Raw genomic sequence first — 24,305 nt, forward strand, 5'->3', positions numbered from 1 at the left:
TTCTTTCTTTCTTTCTTTCTTTCTTTCTTTCTTTCTTTTTTTCCTAAGTGCTTTAAAAAAAAAATTTTTTTTTTTTCCTTAGATTCACTGACCTGGACCCAATCTCTATGACAATGTGGTCCAGGAAAGCCTGGTTCTGGACTAAATAATGACATAGACTAACTCCTGAGGTTGTCTCTTGCTATTCCTGTCCTTTCCCTGCCCTCTCTTCCATATTTACCCTATTTATATACTTCTCCTACTTCCGATCAAGTTTATGACCTCAGTTCATTCCTTTCGAGGTATAAATGAGTTTGGTATTTTTGCACTTTTCCCAGAGATATTTGAATTTAAGTCAGTGCTGTGACCTAAAGAGTTCATTTCCTATTAAAATAAGGTAACATCAGCAAACAGATAAGAAACATCACTTGAGAACAGCAAATTCTTCTCTACCCTCATGCAAATATACCACACCTCAGCCTCTGACTTAGCCCTTTCCTACCTGAGATTGCCTGGACTGAAGACAAACTATTAAAGCTGTGTCTATTTTCATTTATTCATGAATACAAGCTGTTAGGCATTATAATGTCCAAAATTTACACTAATACTATTTTTAAGATTCTGTGAAATACTAAATACCACTTTTAAAAATACATGTTTATATTTGATATGGCCAATGTTAGCCAAATAACTTTATTATAAAACTGTTGCTTTATCTAGTATATTAATATAAAATGTATGCAGTAATATAGATGAGGAAACCCCACTTCCTAGGCCTGTGCCTAATAGGTGCTTACGATTGACAGTTAAAGCTTGATGGATATTTAGTAAAGTGTGCACAGTGCCATCTAGTGGTGCACAGTCATCACTGCACAACGTAAATGTCTTCATTTTCTAAAACGACTTGATGGCTCAAGAGTAAACAACATGTTTATACAACTGTCAGACTTTCCAAACAGACTTCCTAATAGCTTCCTTATGACTCTCAACTTAGCACATTTCTTAGTGTTCCTATTTCATTAAGCAAAAAAAAAAAAAAAAATACTCTTTCAAAAATAATGAATGGATGTTAAGTAATTATTTAATAACTTATTCACTAAGCGCCATGTGAAATGCTTTATATGGATTATCTCATTTGACCCCCTCAATAACCCTGCAGCGGAGCAGCTGTTTTTTGTTGTTTTTCTGGAGCAACTCTTATTGTCCCCACTTTACAGATGTGGAAACTGAAGCTTAAGGATGTTAAGTGACTTGCCCAAGGTCAGTAGAAGTTGGTCGTACTGTCCAGGCACTTGCACAGTTCTGCACTGTGATCTGCAGCTCCCATAGTGGTTACCAGTGAAAGTTTCTAAGAAGTCTCTGTGGAAGAGGGCCTTCCTCACACCCTCTACTGATCAACTGTGGCCAAATCAGTTTAAACTCCACCAACTCAGAATTCATGACAGACTGAATAGGATCCACTTTTATGGCTGGGATGTAGTTTAAGCTTCCTTTAGAGCGCCTATATCATACATGTGCAAAGTTGCATGTGAATTGGGTTATTAAATTTGGGGGGACTGTGCTGAAGCTTACGTTGGGAGTCACAGATCTTATAAATTAGTAAGAAGAAAGTATGGCTGTAAATCGAAGGTGTTTAATTATTTTAACACTAACAGCTGTCATTCATTGAGCATCTAAGTGCCAACTCTGTGGTTAGCACTTGTCTATACTTTTTCTTTCTCCTCACTACAACTCTCTCTGGTTGGGATGCCTCTCCTTATTTCTAAAAAGGAAATAATAACATGTATAGGCGAGAAGTAACTTGCCCACAGTTATCAGGGGAGCCAGGAGTGAAACCTCAATCTTTGTGATTACAAAATCTGCCTTCTGCCACTCTTGGAAGATAAGTATGTGTAATGTGCATGATCACGGCTTTTTTGTGCACTGCCACGCCTCTGCAAAAATGCCAGCAGCCCGGGGTGGGCGTGGGGGGTGGGCAGGTCACTCAGTCATTCATTCGACTCTTGGAATTGGCTTGGGTCATAATCTCAGGGTCAGGGAATCCAGCCCTGGGTTGGGCCCCATGCTCAGTGGGGAGTCTGCTAGAGAGTCTCTCCATCCCTCTCCCTCTGCCTCTCCTCTTCCCTTCTAAAATAAATAAATGAATCTTTTAAGAAATAATACCACCATCTTTACAGGACGCCTGGGTGACTCAGTCAGTTAAGTGGCTGCCTTCGGTTCAGGTCATGATCCCGGTGTCCTGGGATCGAATCCCACATCGGGCTCCTTTCTCAGCAGGGAGCCTGCTTCACCCTCTGCCTCTACCTCTGTCTGCCTGTGCACTCTCTCTCTCTCTGACAAATAAGTAAATAAAATATTTTAAAAAAAGAAAAAGAAAGAAAAAGAAAGAATACCACCATCTTTCCTGGGACCACAGCAGCAGGCTCCAGCCACTTCTGCCCTGCACGCCTGTCCATGTCAATTACTCTCTTCCCTTACAGTCTGAAATGACATCTTTAAGCTGCATTTCTGAGCATGTCACTCTATTTAAAACCCGTGTCTTCATACTTTCAGCATAAAGACCCAAATACCTGCCAGAGCTACAGGGCTCCTCCAGCCTTATCTTGTTCCTCTGGCCTCTTCACAAACCATCTCCTAATCCCCTTTTGTACCTAGCACCCTGTCTGTCATGCGAGGTCATCATTTCTGATTATCTGTGTGATTGTGAATCATGTCTCTATCCCCACCTGACTGTTAGTTCTCTGAGGCAGGAACAACATCTTTGCATTCTGAACCCAGACAGATCCCCAAGGACTAGATCCAGAGAATCTCTAGATGAAGCATAAAGGGAATAAATATAGGAATCCCAGTTCCCACAGAAATTAATTTAATTCCTCAAGAAATTAAATAAATAAACAACTTATAGATGCCATCTCCTTGGAAGTACTTTGGTTGCCAAATTGAAAAACTGGTTGAAAAGCATTAAGAAACAAATAATTTCTGGGGCGCCTGGGTGGCTCAGTTGTTAAGTGTCTGCCTTCGGCTCAGGTCATGATTGCAGGGTCTCAGGATCGAGCTCCACATCGGGATCCCTGCTCAGTGGGAAGCCTGCTTCTCCCTCTTCCACTCCCCCTGCTTGTGTTCCCTCTCTTGCTGTGTCTCTCTGTCAAATAAATAAGTAAAATTTTTGGGAAAAAAAAGAAACAAATACATTTCCTTGTGTGATATACAGAAAAGATAACAAATTTGCCATCATGTAAATCTGAATTGCTCCAAATCTAATAAACATTTAAGCATTTCAGTTAGAAAGTGATCTGCATTCTTCTGTCCCAAATCAGAGATATGCTTCAAAGTTGTGTTTGTTTGGTTTTGGAGTTTTTTTTTTATATGATTTATATTGTTCATTTGTTCAAGTGTAATGTACTGTCTCGGTGTATCAGACACTCCCACAACTGACTTCGTGATTTTTTCCCATTTAAGGAATACCGTCCCTGCTTTGTAGATGAGGAAAATAAAGCTCCAAGTCTTTGAGGTTAAGAGGGCATGCACTTGTAGGAGGAGAGCCATGTTTGGATGGAGGTCTTCAGACTTCAAGTCCAGTGTTTATTGGAAGATTCCCAAGCCCAGAATTCAATATATGTTAGTGTTGCTTTTTAAATATAGTGTTACACATGAGCAAAGAGGTAGGAAACTAAAACTTGGGAGTTAGTAGGAAAGCATATATGGAGTGCTCATTTCTCAGGAACTGAAACGTAAGTAGTATTTCACTGAGAAAGACAACAGATCTGTTTTCAAATGCAAAGGTGTCATGAAAAGCGAACCTTAAATTTGGTGTCACTGTAGAGAAACTGGAATTCTCATACCTTGTTGTTGTGGATGGAAAATAGTACAACTATGTTGGAAAACACTCGGGAAGTTTCTCAGAAATTAAACGTACACTGACCATACCACCTAGGCACTTCATTTCCAAGTATTTACCAACAGAAATGGAAGCATATGTCAATACAAACATTTGTGCAAGACTGTTCATAGCAACTTCATTCATGATCACCCAAAACGGAAACAACCCAAGTGTCCATCAGCAGGTGAGTTGATAACCAAATTGTGACCTATCCATACGAAAGAGTACTGCTCAACGGTATAAAGGAAGAAACTATTGTTACATGCAACAGCACGGATGAGTTTCAAGATAATTATACCAAGTAAAAGAATCCAGATCCCCCCCCCCCCGCAATAAAAGAGTACATACTGTATATATAATTCCAGCTATATAAAATTCTAGAAAAGCATCTTGGAAGCTCTGTCTGTGGTTACCTGGGCTGGGAAGTGGGGTGAAGTAAAAGGAACAGGAGGAAACTTCTAGGGCTGTTGGAGATGTTCACTGTCTTGATTGTGGCGATGGTTTCTGGAATGTTATAACAAGACCTCAGCACAAACAGGGAAGAAAGAGAAATGAAATTCTCGATATCTTAGTGAAACTAACCATGACTTCAGCTTGGTGAGCTACTCAGTAATATAAGCCAAAGAACTATTTGTTCTTGACCAGGTTAGTCAAGGGATCTGTGATTAAGTTCTGCTGCCGCCTTCTAGAGATTACTTTTCCTTTTTCCCCTGCCTCTCTTCCTGCCTTCCTTAACTTTCCCCCCTTTATTTCAAACCTTATACTATGAAAAGTATATAAATAAATAAAAATATTTTAAATAAATGCAGGTTCGATATCTTTTCAAACACTAGAATTTGAGTGTGGTTTGCTTTTTCTTTTAAAGGGTCAGTGTGTGCCTTGGAAAAATGCTTTCAAGCCAGATAGACTTGTTAATTTTAATCACAAGTGCTGTATACTTCAAAGTTGCTAAGAAACTAGATCGTAAATGTTCTCACCACAGAAAAAGAAATGGTAATTATGGGACATGACGTGTTCACTAATGCTACGGTGGTGATCACACTGCAATACAGAAATGTATCAAAATCAACATGTTGTACACCTTACACTTAAACTTACACAATGTTGTATGTCAGGTACATCTCAATATTTTTTTCAAATTTTTTATTTAATTTTTAAATTTTTTAATAAACATATAATGTATTTTTATCCCCAGGGGTACAGGTTTGTGAATCGCCAGGTTTACACATGTCACAGCACTCATCATAGCACACAGATCTCAATATTTTTAAAAAGTCAGAGAGACATGGATTTGAATGCCAATTTTGCCGTCCACTGGCCTTGGACCTTGGCACTTGTCAATTAACTTCCCTCACTTTCTCTCACGTAACATAAAGATAGTAGTTGTATTTCAAGGGTCATTTTGAAGATGGGCAGTAACCGTCTACTGTGGTTTTCAGGAAATTATTTTCTTCCTATTATACACATCAAGTCTTTGAGCTCTTCTTTGTCTCTGTACATTTACTGTGTCGACCCCTACAGAAGTTGATCCCATATTGAAGGCTGTGAGGGTCCTCGACAAAACCAGACCAACGGTACGTGTAAAATAATGAACTTAACCTTTCCCCGCATTTTGGGCTGATGTGTTCCCTCTGCTTTAATTGTGTGTAGTGCACCTGGTGGACATTTGGAACGTCATAGAAGCATTGCGGGAAAATGCTCTGAACAACCTGGACCCGAACATAGAACTCAGTGTGGCCCGCTTGGAGGCCGTGCTGTCCACCATTTTCTACCAGCTCAACAAACGGATGCCAACCACTCACCAAATCCAGGTGGAGCAGTCCATCAGCCTCCTGCTAAACTTCCTGCTGGCGGCCTTTGACCCGTAAGCTCCCTCTTCGGATATCTGTTCCTCTCCACATGTTTGGTCTCTCCTTCCTCTTGTCCTTCTTGGTCTTTCTTCCAAATAATTTTCTGCAAGTAACCAACCACCTCTTTTTTTCTTGACCAGATACTTAACCTCGATAAAGTTGCTCAATGTGTAACATCCATTTCAAATGCTCTGGAGAAAAACTAGGGAGTAAAATAGAACCATAGGAAGTTGAGGACAGTCGTATTTTCTAGGCTGACCTTTATTTAACTCATCCCACGCTTCCTAGAAGCTATGGTTGTCTGAAAGTGTGGTATGATGGCATGACTATGGAGCAGTTCAATGAAGCATAAAGTGGGAGGATGTTTTTAACTCTCTTCTTTGCAGATTGGCTAAGACAGTGTTTCTGAGGTGTCATAACAAGACCCTAGAGCAAACAGGCAGGAATTGACAAGGGTTTCCTGACCAGCCTGGTGAAAGTAACCATGACTTGCATTATGGGATCCGTCAATAATGTGCCCTCTAAAGCCATGTCATGCCGTCCACACAAGACAGTTGAAACTCAGCCTCATTATCTTATAATTTCCTCATAGAATCAGAGGATTTCAGAGCTGGCTGAAATATTAAAGATTGTTCTTCCAAATCTCTCATTTTACAGAAGAAAGACCTGAAGCACAAAGAGACTGTGGCTTGTCCAGTGTCTCTCGACTGGTTAGGGGCAGAGTAGGGATTTAGGTATTCAGCTAAGATTTCCTTTCCAAGGCATATGTGGCAGCCTTGTGAATTGTAAAAACTCCCCTGAATTACTTTGTCAGCCTAAGATTTCAAAAGGTCTTTTGCTGATAGCCTCTAGTCTAGATATAGTATCAACATCTCCACTTTCACTACTGGTTTTGAATATTAAAAAGGAAAATTGCTAACTTGACCTTTCAGCGATCGCATTTTAAGACTCTCGAAAGATTTTGCTTGGTCTCATTGTCTGGCCAATGCCTGGGTATATTGAAGCCCGGCACTGGAGATGTTCCAGCCCGGCTAATGTTATTATGCCACTCATAAAAGTCACCAGCTGTCACTTTACAGCCTAGAGTGGTAAAAGAATTATTTCTGCTCAGTTTGACCAGCGTAGATTATTGTCTTGGGATGTTTATATTTTGAGTAATTCTCGAGTTGAAATAAACAGTTCTAAAATAAGCAGTCCAGCTTGATAGATCCCATGCTTAGCCTATGCAGACTTCAGAACTGATGTACTGCTTTGGCCTAATCACTATGGTAACTGAGTGGCAGTAAACTAGGAGAGGCTATGGTTCCACATGACAGGTGACAGAATGGAACCAGGCTATGGAATGACTCTAAGGACATTTCCATCCTGCCCCCTTGACAAGAGCACAGAAGCTTCCAGACTCGCCACTAACCTCTTCAGAGCACTTATTTGTTTTAAGTGGAACAATGGAAAATATAAAAAGAGAACTAAAATTCTTACCAAATCTTAGAGTATTCCTGAAGGATTCGTAAGGGCTCAAAGGTAAAAAAATAATTTGTATCCACTCCGTAAGTACAGAAATGGGGCCAGATTAACAATAAGGAAGGGGGATTTTATGAAATACATGAGAGAGGTGATATATACATGTATTATATTTTATTATGATACAATATACTGTACCTCAATACTTCTTGTGTCTTGAGAAATACACAATAGAGTTAGTTTTTCATTTGTGTTTGGAAATATTGGGAAGATCACTTTGAAAAAAATGACCTGCATATATTCTCTAAACAGCTACTGATAATTAGTTCAAGATTGATGAGTGCTAAGCTTATGGACTATCCCAAGGTAAGGAAACATTGACATGAATATTCAAATGGAATTATTTGTTTGGCTCTTCTTCTTCTTACAGATAAAAAGGACCCTGACGTATACTTCCAATAACCTCATTATAGTAGATTTTTTTAAACATCCACATAGAGAAATCTCATTTTACAGATCTACAGACACATCCACGTAGAGACCCCCATCTACAGATACTTCTGCCTTCTCTATCTTGGCATAGCAAATGAGTATAGGCAGTTCTGCTGATACTCACATTTCCATCTGATGGCTTTTGAAATTCTAGACGATGTGAGATGTGCGCCATAAGGAAGCATCACTAACTGGGAAGAGAATATAACCGGAAATATTCACTTAGAAGTGAATATAAGAAGAGAAACTTAAGAATAAAATGAATGTTCAATTCCATTTCTTAAAATACGCAACTCCTATTTCTCCAAAGAGATCCAGTGTGGAAATCTGGTGTCACTTCCTCCCACCTATCCCACGACAGAACCCAAGTGTTTAAGGGAGCCTTCTGCATGTTGGTAGATGTGAATGAGCCCTAGTACATCAAAGATAGGTTGTTGCTCTTATAGAATCACTGAAACATTTGGGAGGGTTTTCTCTCATTTGTGGTAATTTAAATGAACATATAAAAACCAAGGGGAAAAACTCTAAAATAAAAATTAAATCCTGCATTCTAAAGAGGTGATCTATATACATTTTTTTAAAAAAAGAAAGTATAGCGATTTAAATTCATGAAGAATGAGAATAAGAAATTGCATTCAGAGAAACTTGGTCATTGTTTTAGTAGTGCCTTAAAATTCACCAGACCCAGGGAGGTGGAGTCTACCATGACAATGGTAACTTGAAACGAGGTTCAAAGCCCACTACACTTGGCTATAGCCTTGAGAGCCAGACTTGCCTTCTCACGCATAGTTCCCCAAAACAGCACTCCTTCCTTCTCTCCCCCCAAAAAACACCTTGCTCTCAGTTTTCACACAGACATGCTTACTGCAGACTGTGGTCAAGCTTCTGGCTCTAAGTTGTCTCCACCGAGTCAGCCTCTTAGGAGGTAGAGAGTGCGTAGCTGCATATGCAGGATGATTTCTAGAATGTTAGGACCTAGCATGTGTGCCCAATGGCTCTACTTATGCTTGTCATTCTGTCTCTGAATAGTCAGGCTCTTGAGTCTAGAAGATTTTTGTTCTTCCTGACTTCCCTTCTAAAAATGGCTGTACCTAGCAGGAGTCAAGCTGTCATCGATTACCAGCTGACCGCTAATAGGTCTTTCCACCCAGGACACTGTCTTCTCCAGGGTCCTTAAGAAAATGGGCAGATACACCTGGGAAGAGTGGGAAAAGAGGTGTCAAAATTAAGGAGCAGGGACCGAAAGGGAAGAAAGATATTGGGAAACAGTCTGAGCCTTTATCTCCATCTTGTCTCTTTCTTCTGCACACCTCAGGAATGAGCCTACTGCCTTCCCTTATTTGCTGACCACCTGGCAGCAGATTTTCTTCTCACCGTTACTGTTATTTTTGAGAAATAGAAAGTAACGACAGTAAAATAACATGGCAGCAAGTTACAAGATGATAATATTTTTTTTTCAACAGCTTTATGGAGGGATAATTGTGATCTTGATATTAATTCTTAGAAGTCTAAAGTGGCCTTCGGGGGGGGGGGGGGCCACAGAACTGGTCCACTGGGAAGCCCTTCCCCTCTCCTGGCTGAGCTGACTCCCACTGGCCCTGACCCCACTGTTCCTCACACTTGAATCCGCTCTTCCGTTATGGTGCATGTCTTACTGTGTGTATGACCCCCCCTGAAAACTACTTCCGGGTCATGTCTCTACATGCACAGCCCTGAGACCGTATCCAGCTCAGAATGAACTTGTGAATGAATGAATGAATGAATGAAGATCAATGATTGACTTTTCTTAGCTCATCACACTGATTTCTTCTCATTCTTTTTCTGAAATCAAGTCCTCCTAAATCTCTAGTATCTTACCAAGACTAGTGAGTCCAACTTTGCCTGACACCTAGGTTCATAACCTCTATTTTTACTTCTGCTCCACAAGAGAAGAAAATCAGATGTCTATGGCTACTAATGTGGGGGTATCCTATTTTCACCAAAAAGCGTCATCATGGTTCTCTTACTCTCTTCTTACTTCCCTGGGAAACATGAACAACTTCAGTCTGTTGACTTCATCTCTCTTCAGTTCACTAGAATCTTCCTTCTTAGGGAAGGTCCTTCTCAGGTAGATTATGTGATAGTGGCCTTGTTTTTAGCAAATGTTTTCACATATATTCAGTCATACGAATATCACAGTAGGACAATGATAAATATTAAAAGGATCAAGGACATTCCTATGATGTCAAGCTATATTATTAATGCCACTTCTCCAATGATAGTAATAATATACTAATTGTAATAATAGCTAATGTGTTGTCAGCATTTTCTGTGTGCCAACAATCCTCCCAGTTTGACACAGTGTGATTACAGGTGAGTTGAATGGGGGAAAAAAAAAATCCTATTTTTCAGGCATCAGGATATATTCAGCTCTATTCATGTTTTCTGTTTCTTTTTTCTTAATAAGAATTAATGTACATTTCCCCCCCGCCCAGACCTACCCTACTTTTCAGGATATCTTTAGCAGGCTCACATTCCTCACCTTTCCAGTTTGCTGTTATTTAGACAATCTGACAGAGCGTATGTGAAGGAAATATTTGGATTTAACTTTTATTACATTGTAGATTTCGAGTCAGTTTTATGACAGTCATCCAGAACTCCAAATCTATCGTATAATAGTCTTTCACAGGGAATACAAAATCCTGGTATTTTCCTCTCTGCTTGATGTATTGTACCTTGCTGAGCCATTTGAACATCCATTCCCACTACTGAGCCCCCCGGCCCCACCCCCTGGCGCTACAAAGGGTACCAAGGGCACTATTTCAGACACATGGATATAGAATATTCTGGAACTCTGCCAAAACCCTTCTGCCTTTTGAGTTTTAAAGATGATTTTGATGTTTAATGTAGGATGTACTACAAGTACGTGGCCCTTTCTCAGTGCACCAATGAAATGTATCGTTCACATATTGAGGCTGTGAGGATGTGTGAGAGCAAAGAAAGAAGAGGTCTATAAAACCAAATGTTCTCTTTTCTTTTTACTATCTGTATGGCCAAAACTAGATACTTAACATAGTGTTTGCCTGGTGATTCTTTTTTCTTACTACGTCTTAAATTCAAGATTTCCACAGAACATTCTCCTCTAATCACTAAAATTTTGTTCTAGTAGAAAAGAATTTGTTCCAAGATTTTCTACATGTCGCTAAAATAGGACTATAGGACTTCTTTTTCAAAGTAGTTTCACAATTGTAGATAAAATGAACAACCTTAATGTCACTCACCTTTATGTCAGACTTAGACTTGGTGTGAGTGGCAAATGGAGTTTCATAGGTGTAAAGTTCTGGCCCCTTGCATTCTGGAGAAACTCCTGGCAAATTCACATGGGGAGGTGTTATGAAGAATTCTTTTCCCAAATGTTTTGCTAACATGAAGGGGAGCCCAAAGAGATGCCACAGCCCACTGAGGGATTTCTATCTGTTCACATGTTAACTTCACTTACCCAAAAAACGAGAGTAATCATGGATGTGATCACTTCAAAAAATCAAGGTGTCACACAAGTGCACAATCTAAAATTAAGGACCGTAAGGTCAATTTTTGTAACTTCACCCCAAAACTTAGCACTTCTCAATATAAAACTTAAGGGGTAGATCAAAATTTCCTTTCACATGTACATTTATTTATTTAATTAACATGTATTAAGAGTTTGCTTTGCTCTAAGTGCCACACACATTATGCTGGGGATGAAAGACGAGAAAGGTGAGATCGCCACCCTTTTAAAAATGTGTATTAAAATTAACTGGTTTTGACTCTTTTTCTCCAACAAACTATGAGCCAACTTGGGGGGTAGGAGCCATACTTTATTCACCTTTATATCCCCAACCTGTAAGGCATTGTCAATAAATATCTGTTGAGTTACAAAATCGGGGATCCATATGAACAAAATATTCCCAGATACAGACATGAGTTATGATAGAGGCGTGTTGTGAAAGCCAGAGGAGGAGACAATTTTCTCAGTTAATTAAGCCACCAAAATGTGTGAGAAAGAGCAATTTGAGTTCTATGCTCATGAAAATGCTTACCAAATGTTTTTGTGAAATGTGTTGGTATAAGAAGAGTTTCTCATTTTAGTACTCTTAAATAGAAAAATAATTCCTGCAGCCTGTTCCAAAAAGAATCAGTCAGAATTCAAATCCATTTTCAAGGACTTAAAATTTATCATGGGATTCTATCATTTCAAACAGGAAACGGGCTTGGCAACTTGGAGAAAATTTACATCCCCAAACCTATCAATATCGATTTGTTGTTTTCCCTTCTTGTCAAAAGCAGATTTTCTCTCCCAGACAACTTTTCCTTGAAACCAGTACCTTCTTAGTTCAAAGAAATCAGTTTGTCTCTGTGAGGTCATGAAAAAGCCCAGTGTAATGCAGTTTACTCACTTCTTATTATGATGAGTCAAACTTTAAAGTAATTTATGTTTTTAAGACAGAGACTCAACAAATCTTTGCATGTATTTTAACCAAAGGGTAAGTGCTTTCTGGTTTCCATTTTTAATCAGTCACCTCTTAGGAAGATTTGAAAATTTTCAGAGTGAGAAAACAAAGTATAAGGGAAATAAAAGATTTAAGGAAACACTGACTTATGAAGCAATTTCAGTTTATACTTTTGCTAATTTTTTTGATAGTCTTAAATACCCTTTAAGGTATTAATTATATACTGGTGTAACAATTTAACCTGGTTTTTTATCTCAAGCTAGAACTGGAAAGTGAAGTTTGCATTGGCAAGAGCTTCAGAATAACTGGCGTAAAAAACAGAATATATTCCATTTTGCCAAAATCCAAATAGTGGGGAGAAAAGAGGAAAGGGATGGATTATGCATTGTGTTCTTGCTCCACATTGACAGGGAAAATATTAAAATAAGTACAATTTTTACTTTAAAAATAAATAAATAATTTTTTTTTAAGATTTTATTCATTTTTTACTTGACAGAGAGAGAGATCACAAGTAGGCAGAGAGGCAGGCAGAGACAGAGGGGGAAGCAGGCTCCCTGCTGAGCAGAGAGTCCAACGCGGGGCTCGATCCCAGGACACTTAGATCATGACCTGAGCCGAAGGCAGCAGCTTAATCCACTGAGCCACCCAGGCGCCCCAATAAATAAAAATTTTTAAGGAAAAAAATGATAGGCTAATAGTAAATTTCATTTTAAATCACTCGGTGTGCCTCTTACAGTCCTGAAGAATCAGCTAGCAACTTTTGCTCACAAAGAACAGCTCACGTGATCCTGTCACTGATTCTAAGGCCCCGTCCACCCTGGAAGTGGACGGTTCTGACGGATACTCTTGTCTCCTGCATGCGGTATTCTCAAACCCAGCTGGCTGTGCTCGGTCTTTCTTTAGGTGACGCTCAGAACTGCACGTGAACTTGGAGATGTGCTGCCATAGCGTTTCGTAAAAACAAGGCAAGAGCATAGACTTTTTCTAGCGCTCTTCCTGGTGTTGCCGTTCCAAGGCTGTTTGGCCTGCAGCATTAGAGACAGTCCGCGTTTTTCATCCTCAGCACTCTTTGGCCGGTCCGCTTCTGGAGTTGTGGCCAATGGCCAGCATTCCATACGTGCCGTTTGACTGGTTTACTCCTAGAGGCATTGCGTGTGCAAACTCATTTTGGAACAATATGTCGCTTTCCTGCTCGTTTGCACAAAACTTCTGGGAGCTTCCTGTTATCCATCTTCATGAGCTTGACTTTCCACTTCCTAGATACGTAAGGGATTTCCCAAACTGTTCATGGATCAAATGGCCTTGGTCAGGGATGATTCCCAATGAGCACAACTCTTGTACTGTCCCCCTGGGGATATCCCAGCAATTCCCTACTCCTTGTTTCCTTTGTTAATGCCACTACTTTTATCACAAAAAAAAAAATAAATAAAAATAAATAAAAATAAAATAGGGACCCTGATCCCAAGATGACGTTAAGTAATGGCTTTTGTTACAGAATCTTATCGAAGGCCTTTAGAAAATCTTTCTCCCAACCCCCCACCCCCACCTTTTTTCATCCTGTTAGGTCTACTGAAGATGTTCTTTAAAAAAGACCCACATGTATTTGAGTCCTGGTTTTCAACCTTTTGCACTGTGGAGTCATTCATCTCCACTCACTCCCTAAATTCCTTCGAGGTTTATCTGGGGCTGAGCAAGGTCTAAACTCACCCAGCAGTGGTGTGCTTCCCATTCCTGCATACCCCCTGAATCCTTCTTAGTGAAAGGGTCACCTTTGCAATCTGGCACGCTGGCTTGCATAACAATACATTCCAGTGGCCTAATTTCACCCTTGAGTTCCTGCAAAACTCTCATTGAGCTGCCCTCCGCTGGGTGATTTATCTAGATTTATTATGTCAATTTGGCAGAATAGCTCTGATACAACCACTCCTGGATGTAATAGCATTAATCTTGCATTTTCAAGAACAATACAGAACTGGCGATCTCCCTGTGATCTTCTTCATTAAAAGCTAAGGTTTAAGAATTCATTTGTGAGCTATCATCATTTCATCCTGTGGAGAACTCTCTGTGCCAGCATTTTCTGTGCTCCATCCTCTTTCATGAGTTAAATTGTTCTCTCCGATTCCTTGAAAGAAACTTGTATTGCTCTTAAAGTCTCACATATAATGTTCTTCAATTTCTCTGAGTCATAAAGACTACTTTATCACTTCATTGGTCCTCTTCTTCCACACTTGGTAGATATCCCTGTTCTCACAATTTGAACCATGTTTCAGCTAAGGAAAGGGAACTATTTATTTCCTAAAATAAAATTATGATACTTCTGGTTATCCATGCAGTTGGGAATACAGTACACATGGAATAATTTTGAATGAGGCTTTTTTTTTTTTTTTTTACAAAATCATTGCATTTTTCTTACAGCTACCTACTCTAAAATTAGCAAACAACTAAGGGAGTAGTCATTCCAAATTCTAGGGGCACCTGTTCTAATGATTAGTAATCATTAATTAACATAAGAAATATATTGTTCTTCTGGGGAAGACTAAGTGGAAGGCGCTAGGAATTCAACAAATTGAGAAGATACGGCCTCTGTCCCCAAGGATGTCACAGTGTGGGGTCACATTACATGCAGACATGTAAATAAACAAATTGAGTTCACTCAGTGAGATAGGTGCCAAATAGTAGGTGAAAGTGGAGAGCCGAGTATTTGCCTACACATTTCAGAGCCAAGTGAGTGATGATCCTGAGCTGAGTCTTGATGAATAGGTAGGAGAGAGGGTCCTGGGCAAAAGCAGTAGGAAGGGCAGGGGCATTAAATGTGGGACTGGGGCGCAGAGTTTAACAGAAATGGTAGCAGGTAAGACTAGAGAGCACAGGTGAAGTCATAACCATACCCTGTAGGCAAACAGGCAATCAGAGATTTAAATAATGAAATAATACGGTGGAATCTGTGATGCGAGTGTGCAAGCAGAGAGGTCATTTAAGAAGTGACGACAATGTTCACTCAAGAGCTGGTGAGGCAATGGTAGTTCAAATGGAAAGCAGGGAGTAGGTCTAACATCCAGGTAGGAGGTATAGTTGAGTCCCTCAAACATTTATTCAGGTGGTGAGGAATTAAAGAAGAAAATGAAGTCAAGGGTAACCCCTTCCCGGGGGTTCATTTTTGGGTAACTAGGTACATGGTAAGTCTGATAACCAGAAGCAGGTTAGTAGTGGGTTGGTCTGAGTACGATGGGAACGCTTTGTGAAGAGCATGAGTTCTACTTGGAACATACTTGGTTTGACATGAGGTATCCAAGGGAAGATTATTTCTCCTAAGTATATAGATCTGGTGCTTAGGCTTAGAAGATAAATGGGAGAGGCACTGGCATAGGGCTCAGTCAGTTCTACATTCTGACTGGCTATATTTGAGGTCCTATGCTGAGTATGACAGCAACAAGGATGAATGACAAATGATCTGTCTCTGGAGTCCAGTAATGAACAAAGACACAATTATTTATTATATCTTGTTCTCCGAACGTGTCATATATATGGACCTTATTCATATAAATGATGTTTTCTTTATACTAAACCCTTGTCAGTATTGACAATACTGACTTTTCTTACCTTTCAGCCCCATTATTATTTTGAATAACTCCTTTGATCATTCTTAAGAATAGCAACTATCAAAGAAATGAATTACTAATGGGATACACTTTCTAATTCCAAGGACACAAGAATAAACAGTTTATCCTAGCTGGAAACTCATTTAGCTGAAATATTACACTCGTGGCAGTGTGCCCTTTATATCCCATTATATCACATTTTGTGAAGGACAAGTTAGTTATACTTCCTGAATCAATGAAGATTTGGCAGATCTGGTGTCCTTTAGGTTGAAGGAGCTCTAACAGAGCTCTTCCTTTTTTGCCTCTTTAAAATATCAGCTCTCTTTGAAAAATAAATGTATCACATACACACAGTCAGCTTGTGGGTTGGAAATGATGGGTGAAAAAAGCTGTGATGGAAAATTCCCCATAGTTACTCTAACAAAATTCAGGAATTCTCTGACCAAAAAAAAAAAAATTCTTTCTGAAACCTTGTCTAAATAAGCTATAGAGACTGTGGAATCATCATGCATAAAATTATTTTATGAAACCCAGGGTAAAAATCATGTTCTGTAATTGTAATCTGTAGCTAAATAGTATCTATCCCTCCAGATGCCAGTTTATGCTCTGAGTAAGTGACATATACAAACAATAACTTGAAGGTTCTGCTCTCTTGAAAAAAGGAAATATTGAATAGACAGCTTTTCAGAAATTTGTGTTGAATTGTATTCATGGTCTTTTCTAAAATGGATATGTTCACATAATTGTACGCAGTTACAGTGTCCTATGATTTCTACAGAACAGAAAATATCAGATCTCATTACTGAAAGTTCTCCAAATGACATCTTTTTTTTTTCCCCCTCTTATCATTAAACAGGGAAGGCCATGGTAAAATTTCAGTATTTGCTGTCAAAATGGCTTTAGCCACGTTGTGTGGAGGGAAGATCATGGACAAATTAAGATGTAAGTTATTCTTGGTGTCTCTGCTTATCCCTCCCATGTACTCCCGTGTCCTGCTGCCCATTTTACTTTCCTCATTCTATGAGAGTTGTTTGAAATGTAATCTTCATGGATCTTTGGATTTTATCACAGAAATATTTTCATATTAGATAAATGTTAATGATATGAATGTTTTCCTTCTACTTATGGATTATTATTAGCTATAGCCTGTTGAGTATCACCAACTAGACTTCTTATAATATTAAAGTAAGATGATATCCTTTCAAGTTCATTGCTCTATACAGCCTAATAACAGACTTCTTATAATATTAAAGTAAGATGATATCCTTTCAAGTTCATTGCTCTATACAGCATAAATCCATATTCATAGGGATGTGAAGGCCATGTTGGGCAACCTTCCTTTTTTTTAGATAAAGTCAAGTCAAAGCTCCTGGCACATTTCTTCATTTTTCTTAGCCTGTGCTGTTCAAGTCACTGGGAAACCCCAAGGTTCCCAAGTAGACATTGCCAGGGTATAGGCATAAGAATTGCACAGAAACACTACCGACTTGAGAATTAACTGGATTCCAATAAAAATGTGATAGCTAAGGTACATTGGGTGATTGTGGGCCCTTTATGTATGTTTTGTCACCAAATGTGGTAGTTCTTTAACCAAGAAAACATGAGAGTTTTGTTGTTTAAAGTAAAGAAGCTTAGACTCAGAGAGGTAGAATAAAGTAAATCATATAGCTAAGGTGGTACCAGAACCTGACTTTTTTCTCTACACCAGTGGTTCTGAAATTTTGGTGTATATGTATATAGAATCATCCAGAGGACTTTTGAAACCATAGATTTCTGGGTTTTTGTTTTTTGTTTCAGAAGACCTAGCGTGAGAGTAGGGGGGCAAGAATGTTCATTTTCAACTGTTTTTAAATGATGTATATGCTGCTGTTTAAAAGAAAAATTTCCACTTACCCCTTTCCCTTACCTTAAATGTGGTGAGTTCGGGCTATAAGGCTGTGTGGGGAAGAGCCCTTGTCGTGGGAATCAGGAACCCAGTTTGCAAGCCCAGCTGTGTGACGAATTCACTGAGTTACCCTATGAAAGTTACTCTACTTCCTTAGTCTTTCCTTTCCATCTTAATCCCAAATTTGGGGATTTTGTTAGATACCTGGAGGGTCCCTCCCAGCCCTACTCATCTGTGACTCACAGGCTCCAGGCACTTCTCTCACCTGCTGCCTGTCAGCTTTGGAGTGTGATCTCTTTCCCAAAGAGGGGGAAAAGGAACAAAGATACGGCGGTGGGGGGGGGGGGACTCTTTGTTCCTCTGGAATTTCCCCAGACATACTCCAAAACAGAGTTATGTCTCTGGACGGGTAGATGAGTGGAAGGCACACGGAAACCCCCCAAGCACACATCCCCCCTCACTTCGGAAACCTTCCACAGACCAGCCAAATGCATTTCAGATTGAGAGAAGCCCAAGCAGGCTTTATAAGGGAGAGTTTAGTTTCTCTTTAGTTAGCCTGAAAGCTATTTTTAAAATTAAAAACTATCTGCCCAAGTGCTTGAATGAGGGTAATAACTAAATGAGAAGGTGGTAGGACCGATGTCCTCGTTTGAAACATAGCTTCGCAGTAATCCATGAGGCATTTCCTCTAGGTTTAGGCTGGGAGGAGAAAGTTGAGCAAAACAAAGCAGGGCAGAGGAGGAAACTCTGCAGGGCCTTGTGTGCTGACCTGGTGTCATAGTTGGCCACTTACGCTGAGGGCATTAGATACATGGCTTGTTTTTAAGTCTTGAGAATCCTTTCCAAATACTTACTCAATGTTGCACTAATAGGGACTGGATAAAAGGATTCCATATTAAAATAAGTTTCAGGAAAACCGAGAGAACCAGTTTTCTGACCTTCCCGGGGGTCCTTGAAGCCTTTCATGAACCAAGGACCACAATGCATTCCACCTTTCAAGGACCACAGTGCTTTCCATCTTTCCATTCAGGCTTCATTGGTATCAGATTTTCTCTCTCTCCTGGGAGAAGGGGTCTGGCAATCTCGGGAGTCACATCTCAATCGAGAGGCCCCCAGCCAGTAAGTGTCATTGCCCAGGACTGCCTCAGTCACTGGGAACGAGGAAGAAATGCCCGTGATAGTCATGGAGGAACCCGCTCCCACCTGCTGGGCTGGGAAATGGCACACTGCTTTCCCTTCTTAGCCCAGGAAGAAATTTGGGGCCCATAAAGACCAAGGGAATGGTTGTTAGGTCAGCACAGAACCATGTCTGCAGAGTTAGAAAGCTCAAGATAACTAAGGTTCTGAGCAGAACTTTACCAGCAGTCAAAACCCTGGCAGATCTATTGCATGTCCAGGAATTCAGAGCAAACAAGGTCACCCCTAGGGTGTTTTCTCTTCACCCCACCCTCGATGAGCAAAGCATGCTTGCTACCTAGTAGCCGAAGTAAACCCTCATCTGTGCGGTGAAAGAAGTCTTACATGAGTCTTACCGGAAGTAGATTGTGTTCTTCAGTCTGCAGAAATCAGTTTCAGTGTCACAAATTCTAAAGAATGCCAAAAACAGATCACATGATCCTGAGAGCTATGATATTGCCCTCTCACAGTGGAGTGGTTCCAAATCACAGCTTAATGTAGCCCCAGCTGCCCTGCTGAGGAGTCACTCTTTGTTTACTGAATCCCAAGAAGGTGGTTTTTGTGGTTTCCTGGTAAGTCGTTTGAGAGCAATTTGACAAACACAATTTAACTGCAAGCACTTTGGTTGGAAGAACTTCGCCAAAATGTTAGTTAGTCAAAAATAAATATTCAGTCACCAATATTTCTGGCTTCAGTGATAATTATTAGCTGAATACACAAATATGGGCCAATCTGCCCGCAGACAGCAGAGGCTAACTCTTGAAGAGTGGGATTGTGAGGGTTTTCTCTGGTCTTCTTTTGCTGGCTGCTCTTGCTGATAAAACAGGCAAAGTCATGATTTTCCACATTGCTTTTGTACTAAGAAAAAGTAAAATGAAAGGATATGGAATTTCTCAGTGTTTGAGGGTTTTGTTTTCCCTTCTTTCAATTCTAATTCACTTTAAGCCAATATGCCAGCTGTGCTCCTTTGGCAGTTTTTCTGTTTTCATGCATAAGGATGAGAGGTATTTAGTTTGTTCCAAGTACCCCCTTCATGTGGGAGAGGGCAGGGCAAGAGTCATTGCTGAAAATAAATTAAGAACTTTAGAAGGCAAAGAGTGGAAGATAGAAGATATTAAACTAAGTTTTTCCAACTGCTTTAAAATCAATGAAAAGGGACAACAACTCCATGTTGCACCACAATTTCCAGCCTTCAGGGCCGCCAGGAATCAATATGCAGGCTCTCATGACCGTAACCACAGCAGCCTCAAGTGTGAGGCTGCCCCTGCAATCAGAGGACACGGTGACCTAAACAGAGACTGACCTAATCAAATGCCGTGTTTGTGTCAAATCGTTCTTGGTCCACTTCTAAGTTGTTGCTGTAATGAGTTGGGACACCTGTTTATAATTCTTCCCTGGGGCTCCCAGATGGTCCTGAGGATCCTAAAAATTTTTGAAAACAGTGCTGCTTGCCTGGAATGTCACATGCTATGCTGAAACTTTTGGGGAAGGCTGGTTGACAAGAATAGCCTTGTGGCCAAAACCAGGGATTTATTGGGTTTCCATAACTGAACTGGCTGTTCTGTCTCCACACCTACCGCCCCCCCCCCCCCGGGGTAATATTTCTAACTCAGAGGCCTGCCTTAAATCTTTAGCATCTCCCAAAACATCTTCTGGACACGATCTAAGTGCCTTAGTAGAGGCCTAAAGCTCTTCAGATCTCTACCTCGTCTCCCACCATGCCCTCATGGGCACCCAGGGCCCCTGGAACAATGAACTCCTTGAAGGGCCTTGAGTGCATCATGCCTGAGCGTGCCCATGCACACACCCTGATTCTGTGTCTTAAAGCCTGACTAGCCCCTAACTGTCCTTTATGCTTGGCCTAGAAGTCCCCTCTGTCACCTAGGAAGACCCAGAAGTCACTTTGGTAAGGAAATCTTCCCTCACTCTGAAAGCCCTCTGTTCACGCTCCTGCTACATCCCGTGCACACTCCTGTTCCAGTAGTCACACCACCGCGGAGGATTTACAATGTCATAGGATGCAGTCTGTAAGCACGTCTGTACCCTCAAGGGACTGGGACTGCTCAGAGGTCAAGAACTATGTCCTATTACTGACCAATTCACAAAATTGGAATATGACCAAGAGGTCAGATAATATTAGATAAGATCGATGTATCAATGTTAAATATACCAAAGTGGTTAACTACCCTGAAACCCAGGGTAAACCAGCTATGGCCTGTGAGTGGAGACTAACTTCCACATTCTGAAGGTTGTATGAAGTACAAAGATGAGTGTGTGACAGAGACCATATGTGGTCCACAAAACCCAAAATATCATTATCATTATCGGGCCCTTTACAGAAAAATGTTTGCTGCCCCTTGCTGTAATCTCATCAGAGGATATACCCTTCCTCTTAGGGAAGACACACTGGCTGCATTCAGAGGTAAAGGCCATGATATATGCATATTAGTCTCAATTCAGAAAAAAATTGTATGTTTGCTCCACATATATACACACAGACAGACATAGACAGATGGTAGATAGACAGATATTTAGATAGATGATAGATAGAATTATAAAGTAAATAGAATAAAGGGTTCATAGATGAATCTGGATAAAGGTTGTGTGTGAGTGTTCTTTGGAGTACTCTTATTCCTGCAATTATTTTGTTAAGTTTGATGTTATTTTCAAATAAAATTTTGTTTTAATTCCTTTAAAAAATAAGTAAAAAAGAACTATGTGCTGGATATTCTGTGTAGTCATTGCTTAGCACAGTTTTACACATTTTGTATGTGTTAAGTTAATTTAAAATGAATGAATCAGTGAATATAAATTCTTCTAAAGTATCTCTCTTTGTATGGTGCCGTCAGAAATACAGAGGTGATTTAGAGTATGACTGGTAACATTACAGAGCAATCCCATGGGGGAGGCAAAGCCTAAGCATCTTAAGTAAATAACAGAAAAAATGTGACATGAAATTAATAGTAAAAAAGCTCACATTTCTGTACTGTGTACTAAGTGTCAAGCACTAGTCTGTGTCCTTTATATCTGTATGCTTTTTGTCTATTGACTAATTTAATCTTAGAAATACCTTCTATTTTATTACATACACATATATTACATATTAGCATATTACATATGTGTATATATATATTGTCATAGCCATATGTGCATATATACGTTGTTATATAACATAAGAGCCCAGAACTAAGGTGCAAACATCATTTTGATCGCTTCCTCAGAGTCCCTCATTTCTTTTGAAAAACCAGATTGGCCATTAATAGCCCCTTCCCTTTGATCCCAGTGACCTAGCCCTAGTTTGGCTCTTGCTTCGCAAAGCTTCATCAACACAGACAAGCTTAATATGAGCTTCAAGTTTGTGAAAGGTCAGTGTTGGTACTCGTCAGCTTTTGCTCTAGTTACAGCTGTTGTCTAAATTCTTTCCATGGGAGATTTGAAAGACTTAGGCTACTTTTCAAAATGTGTCCTGGCTTAGAAAATTCCTGCCTTGAAGAGCATCAGGATGACCCAATTATAGTTGACCAACCTACCTAAAAACACACAAAATGGCAGCTCTGATAAGAAAGTTCATTTCCTTGACCTGGGTTTCCTTTTTCCCGTTTTTATTGGAATTCTTGCATTTCTATATATGTGGGATTACATAAGAGTTTTTTTTTTTTTTTGCTGTTGGCAACTTTTTTCATATTTTTTGACCAGTTATAATGAATTCATAAGAGATAAAGAGATAAACATAAGAGATAAAATTGTGACGGTGGATGAGAACAACATTAACTTTGTAGCCTAGGTAAAATTTCTTTAGCCTCATAATTGATAAACAATTCAAAACACAGTAGAAATTCTTTATAAATGGAGTATTTGAAGGCAATGAGAGTCAGTTCACATCCTCAAAACATAATCCAGGTAAAGCCTGTAATAGGCTTACCATCTGACTGCAGTGTAAAAACCATGTCCCCAGATTGCATTTTGACCTTGAGACATTAAGCCCAAAATGAACAGAGGCAACACATTGAATTTACAACAGTTTATCCCAACATCTGTGCTGGCCTAGTTACAATCTAGCCTGGTGACAAACTATGATAGCATTTGCTTTCATTTCCATAGTGACTTCCACAGAGGAATTATAAAGTACCTTGAGAAATTATGCCATTAATATTCACTAAGTGCCCATAGTGGCAGAAACTGAAGGACAGGGGTTCAATGAAGACACAGACTCTGCCCAGGACTCCGACTTTACGTCATTGATCTTCCCCAAGGCCAGGCTCCCCCTCGACTACGTTAGTCAAAAGACTCTTCCCTGTAAATCGAGTGCCTTCCACCTGGAACACCATGATTTATAGAAAGTTTTCTGCTTCTGTGGGAAGTTAATCAGGTGATTTCATTACATCCTTATCCCCATCGTTTCTTTCATTTTTCAATATCTTAAACCAAAACTCAAAGGTCTTGGTGGTAATATAGATGAGTAAATAGCTAGCTAGCTAGATACATACACACCCCAATGTTATGGTAAATGTTTTTTGTGTGTTTCAATGAGATCAGCATATCCCTCGCATATTTAAAAATTCCTTCCATTGAATGGTATCTGAGCTTATAACTGACCTCAAAATAAAAATGGGATGCTGTCTTATCAAAATATGCTAATTTTACCCAAATTAATGCTGTGTTTCAGAATCAGCAACAAAAAGACACCAAAGGCAATACTATGCCAGGAATATTTCAGCATAACAATTCTGTGTTACTCTTTCATAAAAAATTACTTATTCTGCTACAGTTTTTGTTATTTGCAGGAGATATGTTTCACTGAAACGGTGGAGAATATATTCATGGGATGAGTAAATATCTTTCTTTTTCCTTCCATCAGATATTTTCTCCATGATTTCTGACTCCAGCGGGGTGATGGTTTATGGACGATATGATCAATTCCTCCGGGAAGTTCTCAAACTACCCACAGCCGTTTTTGAAGGCCCTTCATTTGGTTACACAGAGCAGTCAGCAAGGTCCTGTTTCTCTCAACAGGTAGGAAAAAAAGGAAATGTCTCTTTGGTTGTCCTTCGGTATGTTACATCAAGTCACCACTTTGACTCCTCTTCGTGATAACCTGTAGTATCTCCCAGCCTCTGACAAATGACCTCTGAGCCAGTAACTCAAGTCAGCTTACCTAGAAAATAATAATTGGTGGTACTTCCTGACCATGAGCCAGGTACCATGCTAAGCTCTTTTCTTGCATTGTCTAATTTAATCCTTACAACGACCTTCCACGCTTGGTATCATTGCGGTCATTATCACTGCTTATCAAAAGAGCTGAACTGTCACTCAGCCTCACATGAAACACAAGTCTGAGCCAGTGCCAGGTTTCACCAATGTGCAGCAAAGGAAGCAAGAAAGGAATCATATAGCAGATGCCAAATGTATGACAAACACAGCTGGCTAAGTTCCCCCTGACGTGATACATTAGCTGTTCGGAGTAACATATTTTAAGTGGGGTGGTACAAGTTGACCCAGAGAAGCTATTGAGTT

The 24,305-nt window shown here is 39.9% G+C and overlaps 1 protein-coding gene and 1 long non-coding RNA gene across 18 annotated transcripts in view; one reads left to right on the forward strand and one right to left on the reverse strand.

The window, feature by feature from the left end:
• The window catches only part of DTNA (dystrobrevin alpha), a 357,028-nt gene that overhangs the window by 258,983 nt on the left and 73,740 nt on the right, over window positions 1-24,305 (forward strand). For all 17 annotated transcript variants that reach the window (XM_059409438.1, XM_059409440.1, XM_059409439.1 and 14 more), the window contains 3 exons: window positions 5,510-5,723; window positions 16,587-16,672; window positions 23,650-23,804. In XM_059409438.1, coding sequence (XP_059265421.1) covers window positions 5,510-5,723; window positions 16,587-16,672; window positions 23,650-23,804 — 455 coding nt within the window. The remainder of the gene's footprint in view (window positions 1-5,509; window positions 5,724-16,586; window positions 16,673-23,649; window positions 23,805-24,305) is intronic.
• LOC132023564 (uncharacterized) lies at window positions 5,814-17,859 on the reverse strand. The gene is made up of 3 exons (XR_009405990.1): window positions 17,637-17,859; window positions 7,787-7,853; window positions 5,814-5,911 (listed from the first exon to the last, which is right to left on the reverse strand). It is a non-coding gene; the product is annotated as an uncharacterized LOC132023564 (long non-coding RNA).

This window comes from Mustela nigripes, chromosome 8 (assembly GCF_022355385.1).
Source record: "Mustela nigripes isolate SB6536 chromosome 8, MUSNIG.SB6536, whole genome shotgun sequence".
Classification (NCBI taxonomy): Eukaryota; Metazoa; Chordata; class Mammalia; order Carnivora; family Mustelidae; genus Mustela; species Mustela nigripes.